This window comes from Kogia breviceps, chromosome 7, assembly GCF_026419965.1.
Source record: "Kogia breviceps isolate mKogBre1 chromosome 7, mKogBre1 haplotype 1, whole genome shotgun sequence".
NCBI lineage: Eukaryota > Metazoa > Chordata > Mammalia > Artiodactyla > Physeteridae > Kogia > Kogia breviceps.
Window position 1 is genome coordinate 105,692,832 of NC_081316.1, and position 24,883 is coordinate 105,717,714.

Here is a 24,883-nt window from a genome sequence, read left to right on the forward strand (position 1 = left end):
CTCCTTTCCCATTACCCTGGCCAGAGGTCCCGTCTGTCCTCAGAAGCCCTAAGCTCACTTACTCTGTGGAGGCTATGGCACCTGTAACACGTCTTATCCCCCATAGTCCAACCAAGGGACTATGGCCAGCATCCACCCCCCAGACAACTAGCATAGCGCTTAATGAAGGAACAGGAAGATACAAAGACCTTGATGGGAAGAGTGGCGCTGTCAAGTTCACTGGCTCAAGTTCACATGGAAAGGGCCTCCTGATGGGACCAGGAGCTGGTACTGGGCCAAAGGGCTGGTCTGCCCCGGCCAGGGTGATACTCACCCTCCGTCTTTTGCTACACGCCCGCCTGTTCCATGCTGAAGGAGACCTCGGGGTGCTTGTAGCTGAGCAGTATGTCTGTAATACATGTGGACGGGTAGCAAGAGGAGTTTAAGTGCTGGCTGCCATCAGTCAGGTCTGGGTGCCCATGACCTCCAAGACTCTCCCCGCCTTCTGCAAGACCAGAAGAAACACGGGAGATTTGCAGGCAGCGGGGTGGCAGGTGGGCAAGAGGTAGACAGAGGTGGAAGAGAAGTCTGAACCTTCCGTAGGCTGCCTCCCAGCCCTGAACTCTAGCTCAGAGCAGGCCCTCGGTCTGGCTAGTGACCGTGGCTGGGGGCCAGGCTCCTTCCTGTTGTCCCCAGTGTCCGTTTTTCCCTCTTCCTTTACAGTCTCCCACCGTCAAGCCCTGTCAGCTCCTGTGGAGGACGCCCTCGCGGCTGGCAGACACTGACTCCTGGGCACGTTCTGTACTCAGGACACTGGCCTAAGCACTTTAAACTCCCCAAGCTAGTTGCTGCTCACAGCACAGTCTAGCACAGGGGCTCTGTTGTTTCTGTCCCTTTACAGAGGAGGACCCCGGGGCTCAGAAAGGTTAAGCGCCTTAACCTGTGAAGCCGGTAAAGGGCAGTCAGAGTTTACTGCACACCTGTCCACCCCCGAGCCTGGGCTTTGTATCAGCTATGATACCCTCCCTCTACCGGTTCTAAAGGGAGACAGACATTAGGACACGGTGCCCTCTGTTCAGAACCAGAAAAAGAGTTATTGAGGGAGCATCCGAACAAAGCACTGCAGACAGAAGTGTGACGCCCCTGCCCTCAGCCAGGAGGCGTGCTCCTCCACGCACTCACACTCGGTGGAAGAGAACTGGGGAAAGGCTGTACCCAGAACCCCTTGGGGACGCTGTGGCTTCCCATGGGCTGTTTATACAAGAGGGGAGTAGTCACTGGTGAAGACGAAAGGGGGGGCCCCCCTCCAGGAACTTCTCCGGGCGCCCCACGCGCAACACCCCTCACCCTCATTCTCCCCGTCCTGGAACTGCTGGCTCCCCATGAGCGAGGACTGACTGAGAACCGCATCTGACATCCGGGCGGAACTAAGTGCTTTCCCAGCCACGAGACTCATGCCAGGCAAGTTATCCAGCTGCACCTGCAGGAGACAATTAGGAAAAGAAGTAAGGATATCAGAAAACGCGCCACTCTCGGGGACCCTTAGAGACAGCTGTGCCCTCCAAAAGAGCCCAGGCAACGGCCGGCCTCAAGCACCAGTCGCAAGCACTACCACCCAGACTCCCCTGCTCTGCCGGGCCATCTAAAAGGGAACGCTGAGGCTGGGGGTGGGGGCAGGGTGGGAAGGGAGGGGCACAGTGAATCTCCGCTGGTAGTCAGATGCCCTTGACATCTACGTGGCCTCCCAGTGCCAGGTTTCTGACCTATCTCATCACCATGAGGAGTCCGTATTGGACAGCACTGTCAACAGCACTCTCTGCGAGGATGGGAATGTTCTGTACCTGCCCCGTCCAACAGGGAAGCCAGCAGCCACAAGGGCTACTGAGCCCTGAAATGTGACTAGTGTGACTAAAGAACTCGGTTTTCTATTTTATTTTGTTTTAATTACAGTTGCAATTGAAAAGCCACATGTGGTTGGTTGCCGCTGTATTAGACAGTGCTGCCTAAGGAAACAAGTGGACTGCCGAACGGATTAGCTCCATTCTCTGAATAAATTCAATGTAGCTGCCAGAAAACTAACCAAGAGCCTGAAGGCTCATTTGCTGGGGTCTGAGTTTAGACTGTCTGGGGAGAAGTTCAGTAACTAAGACTAGAGGAAACAGATGGCAACCGTTCTTGATTCCTCAGTCTCAAATGTGGAGTTCAGATTCTACGGAGATTCTCCTGGAGTTTAGGATTGGTTGTTACGGTGATTCAAAGAAATGCTCCCTTAGTGCCCGGAGGCGCTGCACTCTGGCTGAGGAGAATGACAGTAGATGCTACCCCACGTTCCTAAGTTCTGTTTTCAAGGATCCCACTTCCGAAAAGCAGGAGGGGGCCAACATACATAAGCATCATCACTGTTCTGGATCGTGTGGTGTCTCTGGAGGGTCCGGGGCCTGTGGTGTTCACTGACTGAGGGGTGTGCTGGGTACCCAAGTCCATTGTGATCTGGCAGCTCCATTGCTTGTCCTGGAGAACTTCTATCCATGCAGTTCCCTAGGACAGACTCTGAGGGGACAGAGCAAAATAGAGTCAGCAGACCGAGAGTTTCTCCCAACACTGGCACCTCTCACCAAAGAAATGTCTCGCAAGGGACAGTGGGCAATGGTGAGGACGTGCACTCTCCGCTAGTCCTCAGCTGGCTGGTGATGCTCAGAGGAGCCTGCACCGGCCTGCCAACCCTAAGTCTTGACAGCAAAGCCGAGGCTCTCTCTTGCAGGGATCATACCCTTAGGAGAAAAAAAAAATCCCACACATCAGTGGTTGGCTGCATCACACTGAACCTTTTCTTTTTTTCTTCATTTCTCTGTGGATTTGACAGTGTTATGTTCCCACACCTAGATGCACAGAAGAATCATTCTTGGAGCTTTCAGGACCTCTAGCCTAGGAGGATGGCCTCCATCCTGTGGACGCCTCTGTCTCCTTCCTTGGCTTCCCCTCCGTACACCACCCAGTCCCCTCCTCTCCTCCTCTGACTGCTGCCCCCAGCTCCTTCACTCTTTACACTTCTATCCTTGACCATCTCTCTCTCCCCACACGTACTTTGGCAGTATCATCTATTTTCACGACTTCAACTACACTGCTTCTATATAAAGAATTACTGAAATGCTCTCTTAAGCTCCAGATCCAAAATTCTAACTATTTACGAGGTATCTTTCCCTGGATGGCTAACACTCAACACGTCCAATTCTAAACTCATCAGCTTCCCCCACAATCTCCTTCAGACATCCTGGTTTTGGTGCCTACTTTCCTAATCTTCTGGGTATGATGAGCTTGTGGAGTTCATATTGATTCCTTACTCCTGGTTCCACATCATCTTAAGTCAGAAGAATGTGCCCCTCCAGTGTTGGTCACTTCAGGCTCTTTCTTACTAATCTCACTGCTTCCACTGAAGTCCTGTTACCTCTTGCCTGGATCACTATAATAGCCTCCTAACCATCCCTCTAGCACCGCCCTACAAAGACTAACTTTTCTATAGGGGAGCCCAGACCCCTCATTTTCACAACACCGTCCCAGCCTCTCACGACTCTCGTCTACATTCTAAGCTCTGGTCAAATGGGACCATGGACAGTTCAATGCATTTGCTCTCACTGTTCCCTCTCTCTGGAAATGCTTGATTCTTTTACTTCCACTCCTGCCAATCCGAATCAACTCATCCTTCTAGGTCCAGCTCAAATGTTATAATTTTTATGAAAATTTTTCCCTTTCAAACAGAAATAGAGCTTTCCTTCCTTTAAATGTCAGAAGACTTTATTGGACTCTGATTACTCTAATGTTATTCCTGGCACCATCTTCAACTGCATACTTGTCTTAATTATTCATATTAAACTGTAAATTCTTTGAGGACAAGAATTGTATTTTATGCATGTTTGTGAGCCTTCACTATTCCAGAACATTGTCCTATTCCCAGTGTTTAAAAATAATCTCTTTAACTGATATTAATAAACACTCTCTTAATGTGGGTTAGCCACCTGTCAGAGTCATACAACCCTGTGGACTGGATTTTGGACAGAAAGAGGAATTCATGAAGACTGAGTATTTCTTCTTCTTGACCAAGGATGGTCAAGAAGAATACCAGGGCCACACCTAAGTTGACAGGATCCTCCTGTGGCACTTCTGGCTCCAGTCCTTAAGAGCCTAGAACTTCAACATACGTTTTCTTTGCTTGGTTGGTTTTTCTGGGTTAAAGCTCCCTGGCAACTATTGGGCTTATCTCCTGATGAACGGTATCTTAGCGAGACCAGGTTTTTAAACAAATTTTAATGGGAAATACAGTCCTAATGCTAACTGTACCATCCCAATATCTATTTGAATAACAAAAGTAAAATGCGCTGCTTGAGTGATGGTTAAAGGGTTTCAGGTCTCTATATTCGAACGGGCTCAGTCTGGTCTCCGTAACCATCAAGATGAGGCCTGGGTTCAGGGGCTGAGGCAGGACGGGAAGGGAGGGGAACAAAGTGACATGCACGTTGCTGGTAATGCAAAACACTCTGGAGAAAAGTGAAAGGATGGGAGCTTCCAAACTACCAAAAATGAAGTCAAGTGAGAAATCTTTTGAAAGTTCTTTGACCAAAGAGGTCAAAGGAAGAGCCAGGAGCCACCTCTTTTGCTACTGAAAGCTAAAAGCCAGCAGCGAGAGGAAGATAAAAGAAAGCCTATGCCAGGACTTGCTCTGTGGGATTAGGTCACCCATCCTGCCCACCCAGCCCAATTCCTCTCAGTGGACATAGCTCACGTGCTGGCCGCAGGGCCAAACAAAAGCCACCGGCAGGAAGTGGTGCAAGGCTGCCTGTGTGGAGCGAGGGACTGGCTCTTGAGTCTGCTTTGCCAGGAAGGAACACGAATAGCTGCTGCTTACTTTTCCGAAGTGTTTTCTAATGCCTATACTTTCTTCTTTGATAGCTAACCCCATCCACTCAATTTCTTGGGGCTCCTTTTTTCTGGACTATAGAGCTGGATGCAAATCTCTTGAGCTGCACCTCCTTGGCTCCCAAAGACAAACACAAGAGGTCTCTTGTTTAAAGATTTTTAAAGGATGATTATCAAACGTGAGGAAATGGCAAGGCTAACAGCATTGTATAAGCCCTGGTTCTTGACATTTAGTTCCTTCCCACCTCTTCCAGAGGCCTCAATGTGTTTATCTGATATGTATGCTGAATCTCCCTCCCCCAACCCACCTCTCTTTTTAAAATCTATTTTTATTCCTGAGAATGGGGTTTCTCCACACCCAAACACCTACCCTCCTTTTGGCCCTGCCTTTGGGAAGGCCCCATGGATTCTGTCCTCCTAGTCTGCTCTCTTCACAGCCTTTGGGTCTGGTGCCAACACACCTGAAGGTGCCACCAAGACAGAGTGAGCTATTGCTTGACAAATCGCATGACGAGCCTTTCTGACTCCCTGGCCTAGGGCTCAGAAGCACTAGCTCTGGGGTCAGGAAGACCTGGGCTTGGATCCTGGCTTCACCAGGATTCCTGAGGTGGGGGATCCTGGGCAAGTTACCTGACTTCACTGGGTCTCAGTCTCTTCATCTGTAAAACAGGACTTACTCCACAGGTGGGTAAAGGGCTTACTTGAGCTTGGTGCTCTGTTATGAGCTCAGTAAAGACTCATACTCATTTCAGAGATGTTACTTCTGAGTGGATGGGGCACAATGAACCAGCTGACAAAAACAAACAAGAGAGTGATTTTATCACAGAATCCTACTTCCAGAATTATGGGGGCAATTTACCCACAGGTAAGTGGACAAGTGAGTCACTGAAACTTTAATTTCCAGGAAAGAAGCCTCTGGTTTAGGAGCGACAAATGGAAGTTAAAAACTACACGAAAGGGAGTTCCCTGGCAGGCCAGTGGTTAAGACTCGGCACTCTCACTGCTAGGGCCCAGGTTCAATCCCCGGTAGAGGAACAAAGATCCTACAAGCCTTGAGGCACAGCTGAAAAAAACAAAACAAAACCAAAATCAATCAAACAAACAAATAAAAAACTAGACAAAAAAGAAGCCTATTAAGGACTTCCCTGGTGGCATAGTGGTTAAGAATCTGCCTGCTGATTCGGGACACGGGTTCGTGCCCCGGTCCGGGAAGATCCCACATGCCATGGAGCGGCTGGGCCCGTGAGCCATGGCCGCTGGGCCTGCGCATCCGGAGCCTGTGCTCCGCAAAGGGAGAGGCCACAACAGTGAGAGGCCCAGGTACTACAAAAAAAAAAAAAGAATCTGCCTGACAATGCAAGGGACACGGGTTCAAGTCCTGGTCCGGGGAGATCCCACACGCCGTGGAGCAACTGAGCCCGTGTGCCACAGCTACTGAGCCTGCGCTCTACAGCCCGCGAGCCACAACTACTGAGCCCACGTGCCACAACTACTGAAGCGCGCGTGCCTAGAGCCCATGCTCTGCAACAAGAGAAGCCACCGCAATGAGAAGCCCGCGCACCGCAACGAAGAGCAGCCCCCGCTCGCTGCAACTAGAGAAAGCCCGCGCGCAGCAAGAGAAAGCCTGCGCACAGCCAACAACAAAAGCCTATTAATAGGAGTTGGGTAACAAACCAGGGGTCTGTCTGTTCAAATTTCAATATAACTCACAGGTCGAAGATCTGGAAGGGCTGACATCTTTTTACTTGGCAGATATACTTGGAAGGGGGAGAATGGGAGGCAAGGAGGCATAAAGAAAAGAATATGACTAGGAATTCGGGGAACTTGAAGTCAGGTTCCAACTCCATCACAAACAGTGTATGAACGTGAATAAGTCATTTAATCTCTCCTAACCTCAGTTTCCCTATCTGAAAAATGAGGGTTGTTTGGGGGCTCAAGAACTAACACATATGTAAGGGTCTTTAATAAACTGTAAAGGACTACACAAGAAAAGTACTACTTTTAGTAAGAATGTTGAGTCCTGCGTTTAGAAGTCCCCTGTGACACTCTATAGGTGAGACCCTCTGACCAGTCTGGCAGCTGGGGGGGGCTGGGTGGGGGAATGGGGGCATGTGTGTAAACAGACCAACCCGGTGGCCAAGGAACGGGAAATTCAGGCTCAAATCTTTGGCATTCTTTATGCCAATTCAGCAGCTGGAGGAACTAAAGCTCACCACAGGATATATAAATAATGCGAAAGAGGGCTGCTGGGAGCAGAATTCTTGGGTATTTACCCAAGTAAAGCTGAGACAGTACAGGGGGAAGGATGATCATCTGATCACGCAAGGGGAAAATATACACAAACGGACACAAAGCACAGCACCCACCTACCCAGGAAACCTCGGGGCAGCTTGCACAACTCTCTGTTGAATCTGTCAATGTTGACTCGTCCTTACTCATTTACTGGGTTTTAAGAGAAAATGAGAGAAATGACATGTTGTGCACACGCCTCCTAAAGGTTCTGAGGGGTGAACCCTCCCAGTCTGTCATCATTTGACTCCTCTGTGAGGCCTGAAGTCCACCAAATGCTGCTGAAGCTGAGTAGGCTCCGAGAAGAGGATGTGGTTTTCTTTGTGAGTTCAAGCTGGTAATCTCACTGTGTAAACCGGTTATGCTATCATACTTATTTGCAAAGTAAAAAAAAAAAAAAAAAAAAATCAAGTGTATGTAATACTACAGAGGGAAGATAAACCTTACTTTTACTTCTGGAGTGGCAGGTGGGAGATTACAGGCGGCACGGGGCATTTCTAGCCCTGAAACTTCTACACATTACAAACAGACCTTTGGCACGTTGCCTGCTCAGCGCTCGGGCAGTGCCTGGCCCCGCACTGATTGGTGGCAAACGGCGGTAAAAAAAAAAATAGGTAAGCATGGCCGCTAATACGATGGCATGTAATTTTCCTTGACTAACACCAGCAATCCCTGATAATCTACCCTTAAGAAATTTTAGAAAGATGCCAGCAGCTCTGCTCGTCATAATTATAGCTCTCACGGCACTCATTATGTAGTGCTTCATTTAAGGCTGCTTATGAGCCTGTCTCTGCCAACCGCCAGCCCCCAGTACAAGCTCCCTGAGGGCAGGTTCTCCACCTTTTCACCCCTGCCTTCCCCACTGGACCTAAAATACAGTCTTGTGTGATCTAGTCATTCAATAAATTTCGCTGAATTTGCTCTATCACAGAAGTAACACATGAAGTGTCTGGGGGCCCGTGTGTAACTACACAGAGATGGAGGTCCCATTAGAGCAAGCAGCAGGCGTCCCCCCACGAAGACATAAATGAGGACGAGCTGCACCCACGTGCCTGCAGGGTGGTGGGCGGAGCACATCGCAACCCTTTCTTGGCAGAAGGAACGGCAAATTATCGGATGACTCTTCGGCGATTGTAACACTGTGAGCTCTCATGTTTTTAAGAGTAGAATCGTGTCAGGTTAAAGCAGGAAGGGACTGTGGAGCCTAGTTTCTCCTGTAAAAGGGATCATAGGACATACGCCCAAGGTGGTTGTGAACAATAAATGAGTAACTGGCTGGAGGGCACCAAGCCCGGAGCAGACCAACTGCAAACACCTTCTCGGAGGGGGCATCTAGCTAACATCCCCCGCGACGGGAGGAGCGGTTAGGTGCCAGGGTGTGGGGGGGTGGGTGTGTGTGTGGGGGGGTCACAGGTTTAAGGTAAGGACAGTGGGGACGCTTCAGGGTAAGAAGAAGTTTTAAACACACACAGGTACATCCCCGGAGGGGTTCTAACTCTAACTCTGGAGTGGCTTTGGGTTTCCCTGGGCTATTTTTTCCCTATTGCATTATTTTACTATAGTGGAGTCTAAACTCACAGGGTAATAAACTTGGAGCTTTATTTGTTAAAGATAATTGTATATATGGTTCCAAAAGTCTCAAAATAGAAGTCGAAAGAGGTCAGAAAGAGGCAAGGTGAATAGTATTCCAGAAAAGGCATACGCCGTTGCTAAGTTAAAGAGTAAGTTGAGAGTAAACTGGGCAGAGACGGGAAGGATCATCTCTACCATACACTGGGCAAGCAGGGCAGGAGCTGAGATTAGGGCTTCTAGAAAAGCTCATATCAAAGGTCAGGAAAAGAAGATTTAAGAAAAAAGAGGGCTTTGGGGGGAAGCAAAACTGATCATGAGGCAACAAGGACAGGGTAGTTTTGAGCTGAAACCTTTAGGGGTGTACTTATGGCTTGACTCTTCCAGAAACCAGAAGAGATGCTTGCAGGGAATAATGGCGGCGATGGCGGTGGATGGAAGAAGGCAGGGGGAAGGAAGAGGGAGAAGTAACCGTAGTCACTCAGCTTGGGCAAGAGGTGGGAGGGACTCGTCAAAAGAATCCTGACTGAAGTTTCGGTCTGCAGAGAAGTGAACTGATTTAAAGCTGCGGGGAGCCGCTGGAGCCAGCTCCTCTGGATTTCAGGAAACCCGGGCCCTTAGCTTCTACTGACTCCTTCACGTAGACTAGACTTCAAACCGACCAACGCAGCTTGCTTCCCCTGAAAAACGTCCCTGAGACACTCCCACCCGCTGGTCTTTCCTCATGCTTCTCCCCTAAATCCAAACGGCAAAATCCTTTTCATCCACCAAGACCCAACTCAAATGTCACTTGCTGCGGGAAACCTGCCCCTGCTCTGACTGAGAACTGGTCTGCCCCTCCCCTGGTCTCCCACAGCACCTGGACCAGCCACGTCCTGCCTGCCTTCAGGCACCAGACAGACCTGCAAGCCCGCCGAAAGGGGGTTCCTCTGACAATCAGGGGACACGGGTGAATTCAAGCCCCCTGGTCTTCCTGTACATAGGAGTCACACAGGAGGGAAAAGTGAAGGGAATTCAGAGAGAGTATTTTTGAAGAAAAATATGTCAAAAGGTTATTTTCACACATGGCAATCCAGGGTGCGGGCGGGGAGTGTGCACTGTGTGCTCACGTGCTCGCTCGTTCCCCGAGCCTTGCACACCCGGCGTGTGCTCAGCAAGTGTCCGCTGGAGTGAAGTGAGTAGCTCTCGGGTTCAGTGCTACTCCCGAGCTGCGGGCCCTGGGGGCAAATCACTTAATCTGTGCCTCGGGTGTCTCACTGGTAAAATGGGGCCAGTTAAGAGTTGTGAGGATTAGACAAATTCATATGTGAACAGCATCTGGGGTCTGGCACATGGAAAGCACTACGGAAGTGTCAGCTTTTCTCCTTTTCTGGTGAAAGCTGTCATTCGCACAGGAAGCTTTCCCACAGCATCCCTCATGCCGTCAAGCTGCCTCTGCTAAAACACTCCCAGCCACAGGAAGCTCCCAGGCTGCTGAGCAGCCTATTCTGGAAAGTTCACGGGAAGGTCTTCCCCAGGGAACTGAAGTCTGCTGCAACTTCTATCCTGATCTTGGTTCTGCCCCATAATACGACCCCATACCTTTTCCATCTGACAGGTCTGAAAGCTCTCCTGAGTTTTTTCCCCCAGGCCTAAACATCCCCAAGTCTGTCGGCCAATCCACATGTGGCCTGGCTCCGAAACCTCCCACCATCCTACGTCTGCCTAAAAACACAGCAGCCGCAGGTGGACACGATACGTCTGACTGGTGCAGACCTCAAACTGGACGGCACCCATCTGCTCAAAAGCCCAGGATTTAACAGGAGTTTTATGGAACCCTATCCCTATCAGTGCTGAGTGAGCACAACCCGAAGGCACCGGGTCCTCTGCACCGAAACTGATTTAGAGCCGGGTCTGCCACCCTGCGCTGCGCCAGCAGACCCCGCTCCCCCAGGAGTTGAGTTTTGTGCGCTGACTTTAAAAGGACAGGGCAGGAGAGGCAGGCAGCTTCAAGAAGGGGAGGATGGGAGAAGTGCCCAGCTTCGGGGTTGTATATTTCACGGAGAAACTCGTTTTCAAGATCTGTGATGACGGGAGGGATGTCAGTCCAGGTTTCACGCAGGGTGAATGCCCTGACACGAGTGGAGCAATGTCTTCTGAGTGTAAGTTACCGACAGTAATCCCAATCTCCTCCCAAATGAAAATGAATGTACTCGCTAATTATACAGCGATACTAAATGAAATGGCATGGGGTCCCTATGATGCTGTAATATTTATTCTGTGTTTAGCTTATGAACAAAGTGATCAGAGTAATAATAATACCTCAAATTATTTACATCATACATTCAGACGATCGAGTGTGCCTCTCTCTCCCTCTCCCTCTCTCTGTGTCACACACACAAACATTATGTATAAACATAAATACATACGTGTATGTTTTAACCTTCACAAATACTCTGCAAAGGATCGTTATTCCTCCTGCCCTTTTTCACAGATGAGGAAATAAGAACCTGAGGTTTAAGTGACAAGGTCACTGCATTCGTAACACAGGCATGTCCAGGACCGAGGGGCCCTGACTCTTAGTTCAACACTATTTACACTAAATCCTGTTTCCTTAGCACCGGCTGACGTTTATTCCACCGCAGAGGTTAAAGCTAGCTATTCTGATGACAGCCGAGAAATTCTGGATTCTAAGGAACCACGGTATGAATATGAGAAACAGGTAATATAACTTACGGACCGTCCTAGCTATATGCTGTCTATCACTCTCTTTTAAGTTTGAAAACAGATCCCCTTCCCCACCAAATACCCACTTCCTACGTGCTTCTCCCCTAAAAGGTGCTGAAGGTCTTCTCAGGAATTCTTTTTTTCTTAGGAACCCAGAGGCCTAGCTGAAAAAAACGTTAACACTGCTGAGTTAACTGAACGAGGGCAGACTGGCCCGGGACCGGACTTTGCAGGGCTCTTACCTCGGCTGGACACCTTATTTCTATTGAACGCAGCAGCTGGCTGTCGGTACGGATGTATCCCCAACTCCTGTACATGACTCACGGTTCCTAGTAAAGATTCGGGGTCCCCGGGTCCGCCAGTACTCAAGAGCAGGGGGCCATCGTGGCAACCTTTGGTCAACGTGTTCACGTTCTTCCTGTCTGGAAAGCCGTCCTTGGCCCCCTCACACGAGCACTCCTCCTCCATGCTCTCCGAGTGCACGAGCGCCGGCTGGTGAGCGTAACCGTGGGTCGGGGTGGGTGAGGAAACCTGCGAGATACATTCTTGAGCCCTGATTTGCAGAAGATGCTGGGGGCTGGTGTGGTGGTGGTGATAAGAGTCAGCGTTCTGATACGGTAAAGCCTGGCGCTCTGTCATACTCTGCCCCCCGAGGCCGGGAGCCAGACTGCCTGCATCCCCCTGGTTCATATGCCTGAACAGCTCTTGGTACTCTTGCTGCTGCCGCTGCTGCCTTTTAACGAGCTGTGCAAACTCTGCTGGGGGCAGCCGGATGTCCGAGTGGCCGGTGAGCGAATGCCGGGGGGAGAGCAGTCCTTGGAGGATGTGGGGGACCTGCTGGTGTCGTGCGTAGTCCGGCGGCGTCGGGGACAGCAGGGCCTGCTGCAGCGCCGACGCGGTATAGTGCGGTGGCTGCTGATGTGCGCTGGGAGGGAAGGTGGGGAACTGGTCAAGTGGAGGGACTTTCAGGGCTTGGGTGGGAGGTAACCCCACTCCTGCTGAAGGGCTGTAGCTGCTGGGGGAACCCCGGGACTGGTCCGAAAACAGATGGGGGTGTAAATGCGCCTGGTCGTAGTTAGCAGGGGAGAACCGATTCACGTTCAAGCTGCAGACACAAAAGGGAGTGAGTACCAGGCATCCATGTGACAAGTGTGCTAGACTCCCCAAGGGAATAGCTACCACGCTTCCTCAGTGGGGAGCCCCCGCTGGTACAGAGGACCGCGGTGGGTGGGGCGGGGAAGGTGGGGACGTATGCGTCATCCCCACCCGTCCCCTCTGGTTGAAGGTAGCAACATCACTTGAACTATTAAGATGTACCATCTCTTAGAATATGGGTGACAGAGAAAGAAACAATCCTAAAAGAACAGACAAGGGGAAATGGCATTTTTACCAACTCCTCTAATTGGCCACTTTCTTCTTTGCAGACATACAGTAAGGTAGCTTTGTCCTTGTCTTCCTCTGTCTCATTAGCATTTTGATCCTGGGTCAATATACAGGTTTCAAGTCCGTCCCAAACCCACCACCCCAATTTTAATAAGGCTGAAATGAGCACAGCCCAGTCAGAAGCCTTCTCCTTTCCTCCTTCTCCCTCGCCCTGCTAAGGGGCTTCCTCCCACCTAGGCCACCTGGAGAGATGGCTAGGTGACTCTGGGCCGGCTTACCTGTGGGCCTCCGCACTGTCGGCACTCAGCTGCTTGGACAAGGGCCGGTGCCCATAGCTGAAGGCGGCCATCAGGCCGGTCCGGTGCTGCATCTGAACCTGACTGCCGCTGGGGCTGATGGAGACGCCCCGGCCAGCAGAGCCTGCAGCTGTCCCGGGCATGCTGCTGAGCATGTCAACGGGCTCCTGGACTTGGATGGTCACCTGCTGTGACTGGGGAGGCTGCTGTATGCCCAAGCAGGTTAGTGCCACATTGGGAGGAGGGGAACAGCTCTCAGGCTGCGGCTGGAAGACGGCACTGCGGGAGGGGAAGCCTTGAAACTGGGAGGGAGACGCAGCACCTGGAGAGAAAGGAACCTCAGAGTGACCAGATGCCCGGGTTACCAGCTGGCTGGAGCCAGTGAGGACACTTAACCTGCATACCAGCCAGAGCAGTGCTTCTCCAACCCCGGGGTGCCGAAGGCTCCTCTAGAGGACTCGAGAAAACACAGGCTCTCCTGGGCCCGACCCACGGAATGCAGATTCAGTAATTTGTAATTCCAGAAATCTGTCATTCCAGTAAGCTGCCCGAAAGCTGGTCTGTAGATTATTCTTTGAGGAGCTCTGATCCAGGGCAGTGCTTCTCAAACTCTAATGCACATACAGATGGCCCGGCGATCTTGCTAAGATGTAGATTCTGATTCAGCGGGCCTGCGATGAGATCTGAGGTCGGACCCTTCCCGCCGAGGTTGTTTGTCGGGGACCCCACTTTGGGTAGGAAGGGCCTAGAGAGCAATTCAAACTCTCCAGGGCATCTAGATTGGGTGGCATTACTTAAGAGATCCTCAGTTTTTGGAATACTAAATGCTCAGAGCGCTGGTCTCTGAAGGCCCACACAGACTAGGGCACACTCATCTTCACCTTCATCTAAACACCCACAAGCGAGGAGCCCCGTGCCCAGGGGATCACCAAACCCAGGCATGACAGGAGGGAAGGTTCCGGTAGTCGCCTTTCATTGGGTAGAGTTGGAGGGGGTTTTATGAAAAATATTATCAACGGTCAACCTTTACTGAGACCTGTTTTGTTCCGGAGACTATTTCAAGGATTTAACATATATATTTACTCAGTAACTAGTATTAGTATCCCTATTTCACCTTTGAGCAAGCTGAGGGCGCCCAGAAGGGAAGTAACTTGCCCGAGGTCTCACAGCTAAGGAGTTGGCAGAAGTCAAACCCAGGCAGACTCCCCTGAACGCGACGTCACTCTGCCACCCGAATCGATAGACGGCTTGAGGCACCCAAGGCTAGGCCTCACCCCTCCCTGTGGCACGCCACGCTTCGGCATAAACCTCTGCACTCACCGTGAGGCTGGACCATGGCGCTGCTCATGGGGGGAGGGCTGTTACTGGGTGGTCTGAAGAGGTGGTTGCTGGCGTGGCTAGGGGGAGGGCTTGCAGGCTGGATCCTTAACCTTGAAAACAACAGAGCCGGATGAGCAAACGCGCTTCCGGGGGTGGCAGCGTGGCCTTGCAGTTAGTTTCCGCCATTCGACACACAGGCGGAAACCACTTCTTTGGTTTCGATAAGACTCCAGGCTAGACAGACATGCACAGACCGTCCACCACAGTCTACTCAGAGCCGTCCACATCTTATTTCCCCAGACTTCCCAAGGGGGCAGAGGTCACCGTGGGCCTCTGTCTGGCCTCCTCTACTACTGGCGCCAGGTTACTTTGTTCACGGGGCTAAGAAAATGAGGCGGCACAGGAAGTCAGGGTTACAGGGGGCCGCGAAAATTGACACTGGCCTCCCTGCTTTTTAAGTGGGTCCTCCAAGATGAACGTTTGAGTCAGTCAGTATCGCCCACGAGAGTCAGGCCAACAGCTTAAGCATGAAACACCACGCGTCATTACCTCTGGAGCTGGTGGGTGAGGAGGGCGGGCTGATTCTCACACGCAGCCTGAAGGGGTGGAGAAGGCTGAGGAGGACAGATAGAATCCTAAAACGAATGCGGGAAAGGAGAAAAAGTACTCGTGAGCTTGAAGATTAACAAGGGCCGTTCTCAGGAAGGGAAGAAACTCTCTGTGACCGAGATTTATGCTACTGTTGTTCATCGAAAGGTTTGATGACCTCTCCTCAAACATAGCAACCACGCATATAACTCAGCTCCTCTTTGCCCTGCGGGATCTCCTCCAAAGTGCACAGGCAAATCAGCCTGCAAGCAAACTCCAGGGAAGTTGGAGAAAGCAAAGAGGGTAGGCCTACTTGAATCTGTTGCTGGAGAATTTGATGGTGCTGCTCCTGCTGGTATAGCATGTGCTGCTGCTGGGTCTTCTCCAGGGCTCTTTCATCAATCTGCCCCCCATACATCTTCTGCAGCCGCTCGCACTCCTGAAGGGAAAGCAGTTAAGACAGATGGGGTGCAGCCAGGCCCACGCACGCAGTGATGTCAGCAGATGCAGACCTGCGCCCAGGCCTCACAGGCAGAAGGAACCACGCGGAAGAACAGCGTCCTTGAGGAGCAACTAACCCATTTACGTAGGCATCTGTGTACGAGACACATTCACGCTCTGCTCTGGCTGAACAAAGGGAAAACACCAGGATGGCCTGCGTACAAGCAAAGGTTCCAGTGTGAAATCTGGGTACAAAGCACATGCCCCTCGAAGCTTGGTCATCAGGAAGGCAGAAAGGAAGCCGGCTCTTTATAAAGCCTGGAGGTGCACTTCCTTCCTCCGGGAGCACCATTCCACACCAACTGGAGAGTATGCCAGGTGGTAAGAACGCAGAGCAGGCTCCCACAAGACCCAGTGCCCATAAATCATGAGAGGAATGCCAGGGTTGCTTCGAAGGACATTCCCTGGGGCCTCCCACTGAAACACAAGCCCAGAAATTCCTCTCTAATGAATTACAGAAACAAGAGGAAAATTTAGTCCCTTCCTGGGGAAAGCTGGACATAACAAGAAGTAAGGAGAGTGTCAGGAAGCTATTCGCTTGGGAAGCTCTAAAACTTCAGTGCTGCTGACATGAAGGGGGTAGAAAGTTTAACACCCGGGTCCTCCTGCAATAGTGGTCTCTGTTACCCATGCTTCTCCAGAGAGGCCTGCCATCTCTTCCATTACCTGCTGCAACTGTTTGATGCTGCTGTTGTTGCCCATTTTTTCCAGGTGAGCTTTGAAGGCCTGGATGCTCGCAGCCCCATCTGAGAACCGGCGCACAGGGGAGAAACGCTCCGTAGGGAGGTGCAGGGTGTTGGAGTCCTTGTAGGTAGAGCTGAATACATGGGAAGAGAAGGTTAGGGGCTAGGACTCAGGGGTTTTGACCAAATCACCTAGGGACACTGTTCCAGATGAACACACAGCTGGCTGGCTGGCTGCACGTGCAGCCCTGCACATTACGCCACTTCCATGTCATCTCCAGAGGCCAGTCGTTTCCCTAGCCTACTTCCCTTTAGAGGCCTCCAAGTGACCATCTTCCATTTCCACTTACCTTGAGTTGGCTTAATATCCAAGCCCGGTAAGGTCCTGGGATCAAATACATCCAATTCTTACAAATACACTGGGTCAGAGAGAAAAGCTTCACGGTATCCCTCAGGCCCAGCTGTATAGGAACTCTTGCTTTTATAATCATGTCTCTATCTAGTGCCTTTAGAAACCTAGAGCAAACCTACCCGTTTGACCTGAAGTTTTCCCTGAGCAGCATTCTCCGTTTGACGGACCAGAGGGAAACTACAGTCAACTGTGGGGTCAAAGGTCTGGCCTGGAATTCACAGGTTTTGTGCTAGAAAACGGAAGGTGGAGGTTAAAGTGGGGAAAATGGGGACTTGTGGTCCCCAGATGGAGACAGCTCATTCCTAAGGAATGTGGGCCTCAAGATCCTGCACGTACCTGGTCAACGCAAATAAGGTTACCTGCTGTGAAAGTTAACTTCTCAGAGCAGTGGCACCCTCCCAGCCTGCTAATGAAAGAGGAATCATGTGGATTACCTTCCAAATGACCCACTGCTCCATCAGAACACAGCCAGTGTCTTACAGAAAGAAAGAACAAGCTATGGATAAGGAATGCCTAAGACAGCATCAGAGTTAAGACGCTAACACCTATACTTGTTACCGAATCCGAAAGAGATGTTTCTGGGTTGAGGTAAGCAGATAAAAGACTGCCAGGGCAGCATTCCAGCAGCTGATGGAAAGGCTCAGGATTTCATGTTGAGGGCAGAGATGACATCACACTGAGCTATGGGTGAAATGATGTACCACCTTGCCAGTCGCTCATTCTGGACTGAAGCAGAACCAAGGCTAAGGAAGAGGGTTAACAAGCGAGTCCAAACGCAGCAGACAGGGAGGGACTAGGAGGGTCTGGTGACTGTGCAGAGGGGTCAAGAGAGTTCTGGCAGCAGGTGAAAGCCCTTTAACCCTCTCTTCTCTAACCATGGCTCCTGTTTCAGACTCTACCTGAAGCTGAACAGTAGGGAGCTGAGGAAACCAACACGAACATGTATCTGTTTCAGTAACACAACAGACAAATGATTTTGGCACACGCACTCCAGAAACAGTGATCGTGAGAGCTGCTCTCAGGAGTATGGCCTCAATACTTCTTATTTCTGTTTCTACTTCAGGTGTTTGGAGTCCAGGCAAGCAAATACTATTTTCTCCTAAAATTTGATTCTTATACTTGCAATATATTCTGATAATGGACACATTTCTGATTCATTCAGAAAGCCATGCTCTTCAAGGAGTTAATATGGTCTGTCTGCACAGAACACATTCTCTCCCATCAGAGCAATACTCCCAGGTCCAGGTATTTCATGGCTTTTCCAGAAGATCAGGCTGTGCACTGACTGACACCCCACAGCCCAGCACAGTAGATTCAGTGGGACAGTTCTGATGCGGCTGCTCATTTTGGAAGCACTGATAGTATCAACTGTGTTTTATTTTTATTAGCAATCATGTTCAAACTCAGGACAGCCTCCTATTAGGCTGACATTCCCACTACACTCTTCAAACAGGGACTTGGCACCCCACCTAGATAAAATCCATCTTGTGTCAGTTGTTTTTTGTTGTTGTTGTTAATTACACTTAAATTTTTTTTAAAAATTTTAAATTACACACTTCCCGCATTGAAAAGGTCGGTCAGACCCATCTTCTGTCTCCATGTTGGACTTCATCTATGATACCCCAGAAGAATAGATAATACGTGCTGTTCTTGAGTCATTTCCTCCAGCAAATGAAAGGAATTCAGGAATCTATTCAGGCTACCCATTTTCAGTGTTTTATAGCCTGGGAAAGTTTCTCTTTTCCCCTGAAGACTTACTTCAGTCTCTTGTGTTGCCATGTTTTTATAACCCCATCGAGACACGCTGAGGTTGCATAAATGCCCCACCGTACACCATCTGTCACTCATAAAGCATTCGTTCCAATTCAAACTGGCTTGACCATAGGAAACCCTCTACCAGGAGTGTTCACACAAAAACAGACAGCAGACAGATTTCCAGCAGGCAAGGCCTTGACAATGACTAGGCAGGGTGGAAACCACACAAATGGAGCTGTGGGCCAATGTGGTCTTTCTTTAGTAACAGGTGTAAACAGGATATCAGGTCTGATAAAGGCAGACTACGGAGATGTGCTGATCTTCATGCTTCCCCCATAAGAACACATCCCGAGGAGCACCTGAATTAAACAACGATTAAACCCAAAGGCCTGAAACTAAACAACAGACCCTGACATGGGATGAAAAATTAAGTGTGGGGCTATAAAGGAGGGGAAGATAGAAACAGGGAGAAACAAAGTAATGAAGGGTCTATTAGGTAACAGTGTAGAGCTCAGTTATTGAGAAATCACAGAAAGTGTTTGGAGTGGAAAATGCAGCTAATAATCACTCAAAGTACTCTCGATGTAGTATCGCAACAGTGTAGGGCCCTGAGAGATTTTTCTCAGAAAAATGCTGTCTTTCTGTGCCATCAGACTTTTATTTGAGAAATGTCATTTCCACTAATAAACCACTTTCACTACATTATTCCTGGTCATTTATAAAAGCTTATCTTCCTCCTTTCTAAGTTCCAACGTGTCACTAATGGAGTCGCAGTCTGCTCAGAGGTCACCTGTCTCTGCTGATTACCTCTGATGCCCAGCGGGTAACCAGACACAATAAAAGCACTGTGTCAAGATTGCCAGTGTGAGCCTGTTGCAAGACTGAATAAGAACACATTTATAAACTTAATCTCCTTGGAATCTGCTTTCCAATCTTCCCAAGTAAGACTGCTTTTCGCTGTCCTCCCAAAAAGACTGAAAGGAAATAAGCTCTAGCAACTGGTGGTGGCTCTGAAAGTGTGGCCTTTGAGCTTGGGGACAGCTTCCGAATGGACTAAAGGTTAAGATTTTCAGTCATCAAGGTGTTCCCAGAAGATAATCATCTCCTTAAGCCAGCAAAGTGTCATTCCTCTCTGTTCCGAGGCTTACTTGAACTCAATTTTGTGACGTTTTCTTGGCAAGAAAGGTTACACTTGTTTTTATTTCTTTAAGACAATGAATTATAAATGTTATCAGAGACCTCCTAAAAGATTTTGCCATCAGAATATTGCAAGGATGACCTTCCAAGCACAACACTCAAGAGGATGCAGTACCTCTGTTCCACCGCTCACAGAGGAATGCATCTTCCCCCATATCTAAGCTCCTTGTTCGGGGGTCACGTGATAAGAAGTGCTCATTCTTTTGATGGCGATGGGTTATTAAAGGTCAAGCCTATTGATGTGGCTACAAATCCTTCTGTTTCCAGATGGCCTTCTAAGAGCTTCACCCACTTTCAGGTTTCAAGTTCAGTTTCATCTGTAAGTCAACGTCTAGAATCACGAGAATCACCTGCAGGCACTAAACATGCCTCCGAGGTACGGGGAAAGAAGCCTCTCATATTGCCCTGGGCACTGCTTAGTTAAGGAGTTGAGAAGATGTAAGTTCAGGATGCGATTTAAGGCCATGACGCTAGTCCCAGTGTCTGTAAGACTAGCCAGAAGGGTGCCTGTCCAATGAGCCTCAAGGAGCTCCCGCAGCTCATGTGGCTACTCACCGATGCTGATCAGGTACCAGGTGAGGGGGCCAGACCCGGGAACGGAAAGGCTGCTGTCCTAGCTGCCGCTGTAGGTCCGGTGGGATCTCAGCTGTAGGGTTGGTCATGGCCAGTGTATGTCTTTTGGACCTATTTGCCAAGTACCTGCAACAAGCAGGAGCATATTTCATAGTAAAAAAGACAGACAGGAATATTCCTCAGCAAGAAGCATTAGAAGTTAATCCAAAGCACTCAGAATGAAACAGTGCCAGAGCTCAAAAAGGGCTCGATGGCCAACAGATCCCTGACTGGATGAAAGTGAAACATGTTCCAAAAGGCCAACAAAAGTTGGCTTACCACTGAAGTGGCTGAATTTTGGACCTAAGAGTAGCCATTAAGAGAAGACAGAAAACAGATGTAGCTCACAAAGTGGATCAATTTCTCTTGCTTCATTCCATTCAGGAAAAGAATTTATTTTCTACTTGTTAGTTTCATTCCTCTTTTCTTTCCAAATTTCCAAACTACAAGTGGGAGGAAATGAGCCCTAAGGATTGTTCCTAGAGATGAGCCAAGAGAGATATTCAGAAGGGCTTCGCATGTGTCTCTTGACGCCACTGGCCCCGAGGGTTGGAGACGGACCTCGCTGCAAGTCACAGAAAACAGATCTTTCCATGTGGGGCTAAGCGAGTTCCAACACCACCCCTTCCCTCAGGCCCCATGATTGTAACTCCATCATCAGAGAAGAAAAACCGATGTTGTCCCCAGGGAACCAACATTCTCTAAAGGATGAAGAGATGAAACCACATGAAATGTTTATAATTGTTTTTTAGGGGGAAAAAAAGGCAAGGCAAGAAAAGAGAAGTTTCGAAAGCTGAAGAGTGGACAAGCTGATGACTTTTCTTCTGAAGACCTTTCAGATGCACCACTAATACCATTAATAAGGTATCAGTCCCCCCTTGGTCTGACTGATGACTCCCTCCACCACTGCTGCTCTTATTGGGCATGAATAAAAGCAGCATTATTCCTTCCATTACATCAAAACTGATGGGCATGTTACCCTTTAAATGTTGGTCTAAGGAAGAAAGAAGGAGCTGAAGGAAGTAAAGTGCAAGACAAAGAAGATAAAATGAAATACTGCTGTCTAATTAAAGCAGGAAGGCAGTAAGTTTCCTAATTTCTCTTCATGACACCAGCAGCACCCATGTACAACTTTACACATCCTGTGATTGGCAAACTATAGAAACCACAGCATCGAGAGAAAAACAAAGTCAACACGATCCCTCTATCGGCTACACTGTAGAAGGAGCTGGCCCACCAGCCAACACCCCTGTTCGTCACTGTTCTTTCCACGTGGGACCAGACTCTTTTTGAACAGCAGCTCTCACACAAAGCTACTGGGGGCAGGGAAAGAATACTGGCCAACAACCGTCCGGGTCTTATAAAGCGGTCTTGTTTCATTCTTAACTACTTTGCCCATTCCAGCTAAAACACAGTTAACAGACTAGAGAGTAATTAGCGGTATGCAAACTTACCAGAGGGTAAGCCATTAGTGGTTTAATATCCATTTGATAAAAACACCCGAAGTTTCCCCAAGAGCCCATGAAAACCATTTTATTTCAACTTCCCTCAAGGGAAAAAACATATACTCTTGAAGAACACCTGTATTTCTGGGAAAATACATGCTGGATTCTGGTCAAACCCCCTTCCCCGGAAAATAAGAAAGTCAATCTCACAAGGGGGCATGCATGGAGCTGAGGACCACGGCTAATGGAACTGAGGTCAAATGAACCGTACAGCATGCCTGATGGTCACTGCCGTTTTCTGTGCATTAGGCAACTCTGCAAACAATGGATATTTGCATCTGTCCCTGGCCCGAATCCCATATTCTTTTTTCAATATCTCTTTGTTGATACAAGGGGATGGAAGAAACACACAGCAAACAGTACAAGAGGTATTCATTCTCCTGGAAAGGAAGAGTCCATGCCAGTGGTCCATGGCCAGACTAGCTAGGATCTCTGTCATCCCAAATCTCCAATTCCTTTTCAGTAACAGTTCTCGGCAGGTAGGAGCAGGCTTTGTGCCTTGTGACTACTATCAGAGTTGCAATATGAAGGCAGGGGGCAAGGAAGGAAGGAGGGAGGAGAGAAAAAGTTCTTATGGTTATTGCTGTCACTTAGGGGACTTCCAATGGTGCTTACAGAAATGAAATTTTCTGGGTAGTCTTCTGTTACTTCCATGTGGGGAGGAACATGCCATCTGGCTTGAGCAAAGAGACCACACAAATGTTGAAGCTGCACTGTACCACCTCCTTGGGCAGAGGTGACCTTTCGTTGGTTGCAGGGGGAGCCTGCCCAAGGACGTTCTGCAAGCACTGCCAGATGCCACATTACCTCTGCACAGCTTCCTGATCTGGCTCCCCATCCGAGCTCTCCTCGTCCACAGGGGTAACTGCTGGCACTGCCTGAAGAGAGACAGGAAGGAAAAGCTCAAGGTGGCGCTTCTTCTGCAGTAGCTCTTATTCTAGACACTGGGCTTGGGGCAGGCCTCTCTGTCACTTTTTTTTTTTAATCTGCAAAGCTTTTCTAGGATCCCTGGGTTATACAGAGCTTTCATATACCTTTCCATTGTTCCATTTTTACCTCGCTCGGTTGATTTTAATTTGAATTTCTTCCTCTGATTCATCTTCCTTCGTTCATTTATTCATCCAACAAAGAGCTGAATGCCCACTACGTTCCAGGATAAAATGTGAATTAATAAAGTTCTTGCCCTTGTTTTACAGTCTAGTGGAGGATAGAGATAGGCAAACAGACAAGTACAAAACAGCAGGACCCAGTCATGGGCACTTGGGAATTGAGGAAGGCATTCTGGAGGACATGGCCCCAAACCTGAGACCTGAAGGATGAGCAGGAGTTAGCCCAGCCAAGAGAGGAAGGGGTCGCAAGCGTCTGAGGTTTCTAGGCCAAGAGAAAAGAGAAAGAAGGCCTGTGGGTGTTTGAGGACCTGAAAATGTAGGAGAAGCTTGTTTACCTGGAATGTCTAGGAACTGACCTGTTGTTTCATATTAAGTGTTATTTCCAGACTTTAGATAGCCTTTACTCCAGAAAAGCATGCTGGTTTTTTAAAAGCACACTTTAGTACATAACATAAAATTGTGTAATTACAAATCAACGCTTTAAAATCACCGTTACGCACCAAAACACGTAAGTGAAATGAGGACCACCACAACGCATGCATTACTGTGACTCTTCCCATCTGCTTGTGGACTGGAATGCTGTATATCCTTGATAGCTACTCACAGTCTGTGGCTCACATAATCACCATGCCTCAAGCACCAGAGCAAAAATCATACCTCAGTTATTACAAAAGAGCACTTTTTTCATGGACAATAATTATAAAACAAAACAAACTTTTGGAATAGTTCCATTGTGTGTATGCTCCTAGGGTTTCCAGATCCCTTACTACAGTTCTACAAGGCTGGAGTGAACAGGGTTAGGCAGGAAGTGGCTACAGACGAGGCAGGAGAGGAACATTGTGGCCAGTTATAAATGGCCTTGAATACCACATTAAGAAGTTTATTTTGAGAAAAGGCGGTGGTGAATCACTAAAGATTTTAAGCAGGGACATGATGTTACAAGATTTGTATTTTAGAAAGCTGGCTTGCTTTAGTTGCAGCATGAAAATGGCTGGTGATGAGGATTAGAAGACAAGCCCGAACAAGGAAGCCGGTTAGAAGGCCACCGTGCTAATCCAGGCAAAGGATGACAGTGGCTTGAGTTAGAGAAAGGGCAGTGGAGATGGAAAGAAGTAAGGGACTTACTTCACAGGCACTGGGTGACTGATTTGACATGGGGAATAAGGGAGAGGGAAGAAGTAAAGATAATGCCCACATTCCTAGCTTGTCTAACCAGGAGAGTGACGGTGTCCTTCACTGTTACCCAACAGGAGAAACAGGTTTCACACAGTCAGGATGAGTTCATTTGAGGACACTTTGAATTAAAATGGTAAGTACTTGTTGAATAACCAACTAAATTCGTGCAGTCGGTAGTCATGTATACAGAAGTATAGAAATCAGAAGAGCATTCTGGGCTGGAGAATCACTCAGTAACTGAAATTAGAGAAGTGGACAAGATCACTCAGAGAGAGCATGTAAAACGAGATGGAAACAGGGCCTCAGATGAAACTCTGGGTTTCACCTACTTCAAGGAAAAAGAAGAAAGGGAACCTGAAAAGGAGAGGCAGGTGGAAAACAAAAAACAAGGAGAATGGGGTAAAAGAAGACAATATTTCAAGGAGAAAAATGGTCAGCAGTGACTAATACAGTTGGGAGGTCCCAAAAGATGAAGATTTAAAATGTCCAGTGGACTTACCAACAAAAGCTTGTGAGTGACCTTGGCAAAAACACTTACAGTGGACAGAGTAAGTCACTGCACCTCCCATAAAGCTGTTCCTGATCCTTCATAACCTACATTGAACTTGCCCTTCTCTGAGTGCCTCTGCCACCTACAAGTCCATGGTCTTCACTCTGGTACTTAATCACATATGGCACTTTACTGTTATTCCAGTACTTCACATACGTGGATCTTATTGTCCCATATCATAAGCCCTCAGTGAGGCCAGGAACCGTGAATATAAATTCTTTCCTTTTCCCGACAGCACTGTTCCTGAAAGTGTGGCCCGTGGACCTGTGCCAGTCCACAGACTGTTTCGTTACCAATCCAAAATGAGGTAGGTAAAGAAATAGAGAGTAAGATTTACAAACC

General features: G+C 48.8%; 1 protein-coding gene across 7 annotated transcripts in view; it reads right to left on the reverse strand.

Moving 5' to 3' along the window:
* The window catches only part of SIK3 (SIK family kinase 3), a 245,164-nt gene that overhangs the window by 2,580 nt on the left and 217,701 nt on the right, over window positions 1–24,883 (reverse strand). For 2 of the 7 annotated variants that reach the window (XM_067038993.1, XM_059070186.2), the window contains 11 exons: window positions 22,514–22,584; window positions 20,145–20,288; window positions 16,209–16,359; window positions 15,355–15,480; window positions 15,003–15,088; window positions 14,454–14,563; window positions 13,116–13,455; window positions 11,697–12,379; window positions 2,366–2,529; window positions 1,327–1,459; window positions 314–484 (listed from right to left, as the gene is read on the reverse strand). In XM_067038993.1, the coding sequence (XP_066895094.1) occupies window positions 327–484; window positions 1,327–1,459; window positions 2,366–2,529; window positions 11,697–12,379; window positions 13,116–13,455; window positions 14,454–14,563; window positions 15,003–15,088; window positions 15,355–15,480; window positions 16,209–16,359; window positions 20,145–20,288; window positions 22,514–22,584 (2,166 nt within the window). In that variant the 3' untranslated portion in view covers window positions 314–326. Of the gene's footprint in view, window positions 1–313; window positions 485–1,326; window positions 1,460–2,365; window positions 2,530–11,696; window positions 12,560–13,115; window positions 13,456–14,453; window positions 14,564–15,002; window positions 15,089–15,354; window positions 15,481–16,208; window positions 16,360–20,144; window positions 20,289–22,513; window positions 22,585–24,883 lie in introns of all 7 variants that reach the window. The other 5 variants (XM_067038991.1, XM_059070184.2, XM_067038990.1 and 2 more) reach the window with 4 other exon arrangements.